We start from the raw sequence: 11,581 nt of genomic DNA on the forward strand, positions 1-11,581 counted from the left end.
GGCACTGGGGTCTTCCTGGACCAGGGATCAAACCCATGTCTCCTGCATTGGTAGGTGGAGTCTTTATCACTGAGCCACCAGGGAAGCCCTGTTTCTAACTCTCTGCTAACTGAAAGTTATCAGTCACCAAATCAGCCGCTGTATGAGTCTGTTCAGCTGCCATAACAAAGTACAACAGTCAGAAATTTACTTTCTTCCAGTTCTGGAGGCTGGAGGATCTAAGATTAAGATCTGGCAGGGTAAGACCTATTTATGGCTCCCAGGCTAACGTTTTACTACATCTTCACATAGCCTTTCTCTGGAATGTGTGTGCGTGTGTGTGTGTGTGTGTGTATCTTCCCATATCCTTTCTTTGGCGTGTTTGTGTGTGTGTGTGTGTGTGTATCTTCCCATATCCTTTCTTTGGTGTGTGTGTGTGTATGTGTGTGTGTGTAGCGCTCTCTTTCTGTGTGTCTGTGTGTTTACTTTTTTCTTTTTCTTTTTAAAGACCACCAGTGTTTTCAGATTAAGCCTTCACCCTTTTGACCTCATTTAACCTGAATTACGCCCTAAGTCCATGGGGTCACAAAGAGTCAGACACAACTGAGTGACTGAACTGAACTGAAAGGCCCTGTTTCCAAATACAGTCACGTTAAAGGTTAGGATTTCAACATATGAATTTGGATGGGGGACACAATGGACTCCACAGCAGTCACCTGGGACTCAGAGCTAGAAACTGCTACAAAGAATGCCCTTTCCTCTTCTCTCACCTGCTTGCCTCTAAACTGTTAGATGAGAGACAAACTAGTACATTATTCAAGACTTTGTACTTTGGTTCTCTTTGTTACAGCACCTCAGCCTGTTTCCTAACTGACTCTTGCATTTGTGTTCCCCAAGGTCCACTGAGCAAGAAGAAACCTAGGAAATGAAGCCCTCTGAATGGTTACTGTTGATTGCTACAAGGGTGGGAGTGCAGAATGAATTAAGAGCATTGAGATAAAAAGTTATCCAACAGCATTTTAAGGTTTACAATCATACCCAACATTCAGTGACTATGGGAAACATGATTATTTCCCCTTTTGTAAGACTCCTTACAGCAGGGTTCTTACTTATACTGAAACACACATATTCCACCCTTCACACGTACCAGTTTCCCTTCTTCCCTCCCTCCCATCTTCCTTCTCTGGCGGGGATGCTGTGCCCCGGGGAGTCAAGTCAAACCAGGCAGGTCAAGTCAAACAAACACAGTCTTGGTGCCACTGGATTGTCTTTCCAGAGTTTTATTTAGTTTTCTTATCCATACTTCAAGGGATTCCCTTGTAAGAGGGAGGAATTTCCACAGGGCCCTTGGAAGGTGTTCTCAGCCTACCTACTGGTAAAATGGCATCAAGGGCCCCCATCGGTTCAATATGGGAACCTTGGCTGCACAGTGAAAAGGACAGGCACAGCCAGGCAGTAGAAAGTAGCCTTTGCCCACGTCTGGGGCAGGCTGGCGCTCAGGCTCCAGGAGACAGGGGAAGTCGGCACTCTGTTGAATCCGGTTTGGGTCGTCGTGGGCCAGGTACACAGCATGGGAAGCTGGGTACACGGATGGACAGATGCTGGTGAACCTACATTCATCCTCCACTGGGGCCACATGGTCCTGTGGTGGGAAGAAGCCAGGTTGCCCCAGGTCCTTGGCGGTCATGTGGGGTCTTTTGAAGGCAGGGTATCCATCTTCTAGCTTGGGGTTGGGGCTGTGGGTGAGCCTGTAGAACTCTTTGTCCCGGAGTTGGGTGTCCAGCTTTGCTTGCTGTGGAAATAAATCATACACAAAAAGGGGGTTGAGAGAGGCAACAGCGAAGCTTCTTCCTAGGTAGTCTCCAAGACAGAGCACACTTGGGACTTCCCTGGCAGTCCAGTGGTTAAGACACCGTGATTTCACTATAGGGGGCATGGGTTCAATCCCTGGTTGGAAAGCTAAGATCCCACATACCGCAAGGCGGCCAAAAAAAGAAAATTAAAATTAAAAATAACTAAATGAGACAGGGTGTACTTTTCTTTATTTTCTAGAGATTAGTTTTTGAATGGCAATATATACAACAGAAGGACGTACTGAAATCGTACAAAAGGGTTTATAGTGAAAAGTAAGTCTATTTCTTACCTTCCTTCTTTCTCAGGTCCCCTCTCCAGGGACAACCACTGTTATCAGAGGGTTCTGTGTCTTACTGGAAATATTTTATGTACATGTAAACTTATACGCCTTCCATCTCTACACAAGTGATATATAGTATTATTCCAGTCTGCACTTTGCTTCTCCTAAATAATTTAATCTCAGAAACTGTTCCACCTTTGTTTGTATAGATCTTCTTATTAATTTTAGTGGGGTTACCTCAAGATAGGAAAAGATGTCTTAAACAAGACTTAAAAAGAGCAAGGGCTTCCCAGGTAGCTCAGTGGTAAAGAATCTGCCTATAATGTAGGAGCCGCAGTTTTGATCCCTGGGTCAAGAAGATCCCCTGGAGAAGGAAATGGCAATCCACTTCAGCATGCTTGCCTGGAGAATCCCATGGACGGAGGAGCCTGTTGTGCTACAGTCCATGGAGTCTCAAAAGAGTTGGACATGACTTAGCAACTAAACAGCAATGAAAAGAGCAAATGATAAGGGAAAAGACTGATCCATCTATCTATATTAAAATAAGAGTGTCTATTCGGTGAAAGAGTGAAATGACAAGTCACAGACTGGGATTTTGCCACTTATATAACTGACACATGTAAGATGTCCAGAACCCATATGAATTAATAAGAAAAAGACAAGCAACTCAGTAGAAAAATGGACAAATGACATAAGCAGAAAAATAAATAGCCATGAACAAATGAAAGCTTGAAATCACTGAAATGAAAATTATGAAGACAAGAAAATATTATTTCAAGCCCAGCATCACTGACTCATGGACATGAGTTTGAGCAAACTCCAGGAGTTGGTGATGAACAAGGAAGACTGGCATGCTGCAGTCCATGGGATCGCAAAGAGTCGGACACGACTGAACGACTGAACTGAAGTCGGCAAAAATGAAAAAGTCTGACACTACCAAGGAATGACAAGATTGCAGAGCTACCTGACTGTCCTGGTGGGAAAGTAAACTGATATATCCACTTTGGAACAGTGATGTCACCTCCAACCAGCAATTCCACTCCTGGGAGGGGTGAACTCCTGCACAAGAGGCCTTGCCTCATCTTCATTGCAGTATTTGTGGGTGGGAGGAGTCACAAAAAAGTAAATAACCCCGAAGTCCACTGACAGGAGAGGGGACAAATGTGTCTTGGCATCTTCACGCAATATAATATTATACAGCAGGAAATGCTTAACATGCCACAATGTTCAGCAAAACAATAGAAGTCAGAGAAGAGGACAAATAATATGATCCAATTATATAATGAAGTTCAAAAAAAGCAACCCTAAATAATTTATTTAAAGAGATTGTTGTTGTTTAGTCACCAAGCTGTGTCTGACTCTTCCAGACCCCATGAACTGCGGCATGCCAAGCTTCCCATTTAAAGAGATATATACATAAAAGGTGAAACTATTTAAAACACACACACACGTATAAGGGAGTGCTTAACCCGAAACTCAGAAGAATGATTACCTCCGGAAGTCGGGGGAGGGGTGGGAACAGGGAGGGGCACGCAGGGCTCTAATGTATTGTGTTTTAAGCTGGCGGATAATAGGTACATTGGAGTTTATGAACATTATTTAAACTGTAAATGTTTATTATTTACTAGGTGTTGTATGAGTGACATACTCGGTGTATATTTGAAAACAATACACATGAACTTCCCAGGTGATCCAGCGGCTAAGACTCCGCCCTCCCACTGCAGGGGGCACTGGTTCCATTCCTGGTCAGGGAAGATCCTGCATGCCCTGAGGCATGGCCAAAAATATAAGAAATAAAACAGTACACACACATACACACAGAATACCTCTTTAGATCTCCTGGCTTCAGACACTGTTCTCAGTAAGCGCCCTCAGTGTCCACACTCACAATAAAAATGGATAAAGAGGATTTCAGTGGGCCATTGAATGGAAGGCAGGACTGAGTGACTTCTTACCTCTTCTGATGTGACCCGGGCATATTTGTGCTTCCCATAAGGTTTGTAGTCGATCATGTAGGAGCTTTGGTATATGTCCAAATCCACAGGGGCCTAAAGGTTAAGGGAGAACACTAAACAGGAGATATCATCCTGTCCTTCTTCCACTTAAAGGCTTTCAATGACTTCCCATTTTTGGTAGGACAAAGGTTAACTTTTGAGCCTGGAGTTTGGAGCTCTTCATGATCTGGTTTCTACTTGATTCTACCATCTCAACCCCCTTGGCCCAGCTCTATGCCCATCACCCCAGCCTCACTGCTTTTGACTCTTCCCAGGTGGCTGGCACATATTCTTATCTCCAGCTGAAAACGAGCTGTATTCTTCACCTGCTGGCAAACTCCTACACATCCTCCAAAACCCATATTAAATCCCTTCCCCCCAAATTTCTCCCTCCCATCTCTCTCTACCTTCCAACAATCAAACTCTCGTTCCTCTGTTTCTACGGCACATTTTACATCCCTCACTACAGCAGTTATCATGGTGTGCTATCACTGACTTAGTGAAGGATACTCAGCTAGGATTTAATCTTAGGCATCTCGTCAACCTTAAAGCCCAATGCACTGCCCGACACACCAAGGGTGACCAATAAATGTACACTAAGCAAGAAAAGGAATCTCCAGAAAATTGTAAACTCTTAACTTTCTTCTGCTTATTAAAAAAAAAAAAGAACGCGATGCAGGGATGGTAACCAGAGGGAGCTTCAAGGAGCCTGGCCCTCCCTGGGGCTGTTTGTCAACGCTGCCAATCTTGAGGCAGTCACAGCTGTCAGAAGCCCACAACACTCACCTGTCCAGGGAACACCACACGTGACATAGCAGACGACCTAGACACAGACAAGCTGGTTAGCCCCATTTCTGCCACAGGCAGGGAAAATAGTCTAAAGCTCCACCAACCAATCACATTACTCAATCGCCAGGCATTGGTGATGGCAGCAGGGATAAATGGGTTGGTGGACAGGGGTCCTGGGGCAAAGGGGCTACAGCAGGACTCAGAGGGAATCGGTTGTTGAGAACATCAGATTTACCTACCCCTCAGGCAGAGGTGAATCTGATAGCAAGTGATGTGCTAGTAAATGTTTTGCAATCTCCTTTTGGGCAGGGGAGGCAAATAAACCCCAGTTTATAGCATTTGCGAAGTTCTGCTAAGTCGTTTCCACCCTGGCCCATTTCGACCCCCTTCAGTATTCTTGCCTGGAGAATCTCATGGACAGAGAATCCCATGGGGTCGCAAAGAGTCGGACATGACTGAAGCGACTTAGCACTCATGCAAACAGAATGTGCTCCCAGAGCTGGGACGACTCCAGTGCACGGGGTCCCTGGGAGCCAGGGTTCTGAGCAGCCCTGAGAAAGCAATGGTCAGGCCTGGAACTTAGAGGCATCCTGATGCAGAAACACTAACTATGTTTCTAGTGCAGACTGAAGGGATCCAGGGTGAAGGTTTTGAGGCTCTGCATTCTTGGTGGACAACAGCCTTGGATGGGTCCAATCACCCCCCAATCCTGATATCTTAGTGGGGAGGCCTTTCTGCCTGGGCTTGGGGGAGCTCTCTGAGCCCACTCCATCTCATGTACTTGGCTCTCTAGGTTCTGGATGGCTCCTCCATTTCATTCCCATGGCATCCTGCCCTGAGCGCCATTCCATTCAGGGTCCGTGGTGGTTGACAGACCTTAAATAGCCCCTGTGTCCCTTCCTTTTTGTGCATAGACAGCTCCTCTCCCAGACAGGGGGCCAACTTCAATGCAAAGAGCACCCACCCTTCCTTCTGCCAAGAGGATAATGATGTTTCAGCCCTGCCAGTTCCAAGTGTCCCTGCCACCTGGACAGTCTTGCTGCTGTGTCCCTCACCACAGCACTCTGTGACATGAACCCTGACCCATTCAGTGTTGGCTATTTTGGTCACAGTCCCTGGGCATTGTGATGGGGTGACTGGCCAACCTCCTGTGTGCCCATCCCCTTATCCCTGGCCCACCCTTTCTCACGGAGATCTGATGGTATTCCAGCACACCTGAGCCAACATGAACCCTGGCAGCATCGAAAGGCACCCAGGACGCAAGACTTTCCAGTGCTCTACTGAATCGGACTATTTGCAGGTTAAAAAGAATTTCATGGGGATTATGACATTAGACTTTGTGTGACTGAATCCACCTCATACCACAGCCCTCCCAAGCATCTGTTGCCTGAAAGCCTGGCTTATCCCTCCTCTGTCTGTCAAAATTCCACTCTCCTTCACAATTATTTGGATGGTTGTAATCCAAAACAAAAAAAAAGTAAGTGTAGACGAGAATGGGGAGAAACTTGTGCATTGCTGGAAGGAATGTAAAATGATGCAGCCACTGTGGATAAGTGGATAAGTGCTTGACGGTTTCTGAGAAAATTAAGCATAGATTTGCCATGCGTGCGTGCATTCGTGCTAAGTTGCTTCAGTCATGTCTGAGTCTTTGTAACCCTATGGACTGTAGCCCACCAGGCTCCTCTGTCCATGGGATCCTCCAGGCAAGAATACTAGAGTGGTTTGCCATTTCCTTCTCCGATAGATTTGCTGTTTGATCCTGCAATTCCACCTCTGAATATGTACCTAAAAGAACTGAAAGCAGGGACTCAAACAGATATTTATACATCTGTGTTTCTGGCAGCATTATTCACGATAGCCAAAGGATGGAAATAACGCAATAGTCTATCAGTGGATGAATGCATAAACAGACTGTGATGTATACATATGATGGCATATTATTCAGCCTTCAAAAGGAAGGGAATTCTGGCGCATGTTACATGTAAGAACCTTGAAAACATGCTAGGTGAAATAAGCTAGACCTTAAAGGACAAATATTGCATGATTCCATTTATATAAAATACCTGGGTGGTCAAATTCATAGGTACAGAAAGTAGAACGGTGGCTGCCAGGGAGCTGGAAGGAATGGGTATCGAGTTTCAGTTTGGAAAGAGGAAAGAACTCTGGAAATGGAGAGTGCTGATGATCGTGCAACATTGTGAAAGTATCTAATGCCACCAAACTGTGAACTTAAAATGATTCAAATGATAAACTTTACATATATATACCATTTGCATAAATGTTAATATATTTACTCTTACACACACAAATTCCACTCTAAGGGCCACCTCTTCCACAAAGCTTTCCTTGGTTTCTCTCTAGAAACACCATAGACTCCTTTCATTGACCCAGCCAGTATTTACTGAGGACTTATTTGGTGTTGGGCACTGTTCTGAACCTTGCAGATTCATCAGTGAACAAAATAGATGGAAATTCCTGCTTGCATAGGACTTACATTCTGCTGTGAACAAGACACAGAATAAACCAAGTACTAAGTGATTCAGCCTCCATTAAATCCAGCAAAGAAGCAAGATGAGGGAAACTTGCTTGGTGGTCCAGTGGCTAAGACTCTGTGCTACCAATGCAAGGAGACTGGGTTTGATCCCTGGTCAGGGAACTAGATCCTACATGCCACAACTAAGACCCAGCATAGCCAAATAAGTAATTTTTTTGTTTAAAGAAGCAAGATGGCAGAATGACTGAGGCACTTCAGATTGGGATGGAGGTTATCCAAAAAGGAGAGAGATGTTAAAGCAGTAATCTAAGCACAGAAAGAACCAACCATGCAACTATATAGTTCCATATATACAGTAGGGCCTTGTTGTTTATGTATTTTATATATAGCCGTGTGTATCTATTAATACCAAATTCCCAATCTATCCCTCCTCCCCTTCCTTTTGGTAACCATGAATTTGTTTTCTGTATCTGTGAGTCTGTTTCTGTTTGTCAAGTGCATTTGTATCTATTTTTCTTTTAGGATCCCACATGTAAGTGATAGCATATATTTTCTTTCCCATTCCAAACTTACTTCACCTAGTATGATCATCTCTAGATCCCTCCCTGTTGCCAGCAAATCACCTTTAGTTCCTTATTGATAAAACATATATTCGTAGATTGGATGGGAAAACTAAAGGAGAAAAGGCTTTCTCAATAATTCAGTGGGGAAAGACCTGGAGAAAAGGGCTTCCTAGCACAGGGGTCAGGAATGCAAAGCTTGTAAGACAGGAACAAGGAAAAGCCAAGGAAAAGCCAAGGAAAAGAGTGGGTGAGGGCATGAAACCAAGAGAGGGAGATGTTGTGCATCTGTGACTGTCCCATGTTTCATTCCAGCTTCCCTGTAGAGAGCTGTTTCTCTCCCTCTCAGGAATCATGTAGTTTAAGTGGTGCTGATCCTAGCCCAGCTCTAAATGGGTGGTGTTGTCCCCAGAAAATTCTAGCTCTAGGCTGCCATTCAGGGAGAGGATAGTGACCCAAGGTGGGCTGGTGAGTACCATCCCCAGTTCTTGGGGAAGAGGATCTCTCTTTCTGAGACAGCATACCTCAGGGTCCCTATTTCTTCACTGAGAGTGGAAACACTGTGTTATGCTTCAGACTTCCTCCAACCAGACTTCAAATAGTCAGGGATTTTTGTAAAGCTTGTGATGGACCATGCAAAATATCACATGGTGCCAATTGTTAAGTTTGTACAGTGTGATGATTGTTTTTCAGCCGCTAAAGTCATGTCTGACTCTGAGACCCCATGGACTGCAGCATTCAAGGCTTCCCTGCCCTTCACTGTTTTGACAGTCCATGGGGTTGCAGAGTCAGACACGACTGAGCATGCACGTATGCACAGGGCCAGATTGGGTCTGATAAAAACAACAGTTATAGTACAATACACGTTATTTTTCTGAAATACACAACACAGGTAAATTTCTCATGGTTCTTGCTTTCTCCTTCAACAGCATGTGTGTGTGGCGGGGCAGGGGGGCTGGGGGCATCTTTTCCACACTCATTAGGTATGAAAAAGAAATCAGAAAGCAAATCCTGGTTGTTATTTTTAAGCCTAAATCACATACAAGTGCTAGCTTCAAATTGTGTGGGCTAAGATAAACTAAATTTCATAATACACCAACATGAGTTCATAATACACCAACACAAGTGTATTTCTGAAAGCACAGTTAAGGTGAAGTAAATGTTGTTTAAAAAGCACACACCAAAGGATAGTGTGTGGACAGGATTCAATAAACAGTGTACAACAAAGCACAGGGCACAGCAAAGGCTCTCAAAAAATCCTCCCCTCCTGCCTCTGGGAGGAGATTAACCTCTGCATCTTTATTTCTTTTCTTTTTTTACATTGAAATGCAGTTGATTTATACTGTTTCAGGTGTACAGCAAAGTGATTCAGTTACACACACACACACACACACACACACACACACACACTCCTTTCCGATTCTTTTCCATTTTATGTTATTAGAAGATATTACTATAGTTCCCTGAGCTAGATAGTAGGTCCTTGCTGTTTATTTTATATATAGTAGTGTGTATCTATTAATTCCAAAATCCCAATTTATCCCTCCTCCCCTTCCCTTTTGGAAACCATGAGTTTGTTTTTCTCCCTCTCTGTAAGTCCGTTTCTATTTTATAAAGTTCATTTGTACCTATTTTTTTTTTTTTAGGATTCCACATGTAAGTGATATCCTATGATATTTGTCTTTCTCTGTCCAACTTACTTCACTTAGTGTGATCATCTTTAAGTCCCTCCCTGTTGCTGCAAATCATCTTTATTTCCTTACTGACAAAATACATATTCATAGATTGGAAGGGAAGGCTGAAGGAGAAAAGGGCTTTCCCAGTGCCTCAGCCGGTAAAGAATCCACCTGCAATGCATGAGACAAAGGAGACCAGAGGTTCCATTCCAGGGTGGGGAGGATCCGCAGGAGGAAACTGCAGTCTACTCCAATGTTCTTGTCCAAAAAGTCCCACGGACAGAGGAGACTGGTGGGATACAGTCCTTAAGGTTGCGAAGAGTCTGAAAGGGCTGAGCGACTAGGCAAACAAAGGAGAAAAACGCGCACAATGCCTTGGCACCTGATCTGATATGCTGTAGGAGCTTAATTATTGCAACCTTCATTCAACTGAGAGAAATTCCTATTGGCTTTCTCTGAAGGAAAACCTGGGCCCGCAGTTTCTGTCTATGCAAATTCAGCTTGCTAATGTTGTTAAATCACAGGAGGAAATTCTTCTGGAAGCCCTTGAGTTCCTCCAGGCTTATATTAAAGGGATTACAATCCATTTCCTTCCTAATTCGCCTAATGCGCTCTGGGAAGCCCTCAGGCCGGGGATTAAAGCATTTACGCCTTTAATTAGGAGCAAACCTTCCCCCAGAGCCTGAAGCACAAACAGCGAGTCGACACTACAAAGGCCTCCTCCCAGAGCAGTGGGGATATTGATCCCCCTCCGGGAGCCCGGAGTCTCGGAGGGTTTAGCAAACGCTGCTTTTCCCAAACTGGGTATCTGAGCCGGGAAGGCCCTCAGTAGAAATAGAAACCCCTTCACGCCAAGAGCAAACAAACAAACAAAAGTCGATCCGTGGAGTTCAGCAGCAGCGGAAGTATCTTCGGGAGGGGGAGGGGCTGCGGGACGGTCCCACCGCCCCGCTCTTCTAGAATTTTCCCTGTGCGCTCACCACCGGGTCATTAGCTTTGAAGTGGACGGCTCTGAAAATTAAGCTGTGTTTGTGCCTCAGCGAGGTCTGTCCCCACACGGATGCTTTCGCCAGCTCCCAACACAGTCTGCTAGCCCCTTCCATGCCAGATTCCTGGGAAATTCCTGGGTCGCCACGCTATGGATTTCTTCAAGGGCAGCGCGGTGACTGCTACACAGTCGCCTGGGATGCGTATTAAAACCCAGATTTCTGCTGCCACCTTCAGTGTCAGAATCTCTGGGAGTGGGAGCCAACCAGGGAATCTACCTTTTTGCAAGCTTCCCCGGTGATTCTTAGGATTCCTACACTCCTCTGGAAGGAAATCCTGGCTGGGCCACCCCCAGCCTTTGTTCAGGAAGAAGCTGAGACCCAGAACCTTCAAGGATCTTGTACAAGGGCAGTCAATCGACCGGCTGCGATTGGTGCACTGGTGGATGTGTAGCGTACTCCAGAAATGATGCCAAAAGAGCTGGGGAAATGGTTAAATTGGGACAAGAATGTGGGGCATTTGGCTTCATTTGTTCAACAGACACGTATAACCACCTTAGGCAAGCGAGACATGTTAGATGCTGCTGCTGCTGCTGCTGCGTGTGTGTGTGTGTGTGTGTGTGTGTGTAGTAGTAGTAGTAGGAAGGGTGTGTTGTTGGAGTGATGATAAAAAGTGGAAAACATGGGGCTTCCCTGATGGTTCAGTGGTTAAGACTCTGTATTTCCAATGGTAATGGACTTCCCAGGTGGTGCAGTGGTAAAGAATCTGCCTGCTAAGGCAGGAGACACAAGAGATGTGGGTTTGATCCCTGGGTCTGGAAGATCCCCTGGAGAAGGGCATGGCAACCGACTCCAGTATTCTTGCCTGGAGAATCCCATGGACAGAGGAGCCTGGCAGGCCACAGTCCACAGGTCACAAAAGAGTTGGGACATGACTGAGCATGCACATACAGACTTTGAGTGGTCAGG

The 11,581-nt window shown here is 45.2% G+C and overlaps 1 protein-coding gene across 1 annotated transcript; it reads right to left on the reverse strand.

Annotated features, from left to right (window-relative positions):
• Positions 1,246-5,940, reverse strand: TEX37 (testis expressed 37). Its single transcript, XM_005686692.1, has 4 exons — positions 5,678-5,940; positions 4,894-4,930; positions 4,069-4,161; positions 1,246-1,771 (listed from the first exon to the last, which is right to left on the reverse strand). The coding sequence occupies exons 2-4, from the start codon at positions 4,918-4,920 to the stop codon at positions 1,349-1,351; spliced, it is 543 nt and encodes a 180-aa protein (XP_005686749.1). The 5' UTR covers positions 4,921-4,930; positions 5,678-5,940; the 3' UTR covers positions 1,246-1,348.

The sequence above is a fragment of the Capra hircus genome, chromosome 11, assembly GCF_001704415.2.
Source record: "Capra hircus breed San Clemente chromosome 11, ASM170441v1, whole genome shotgun sequence".
Taxonomy (NCBI): Eukaryota; Metazoa; Chordata; class Mammalia; order Artiodactyla; family Bovidae; genus Capra; species Capra hircus.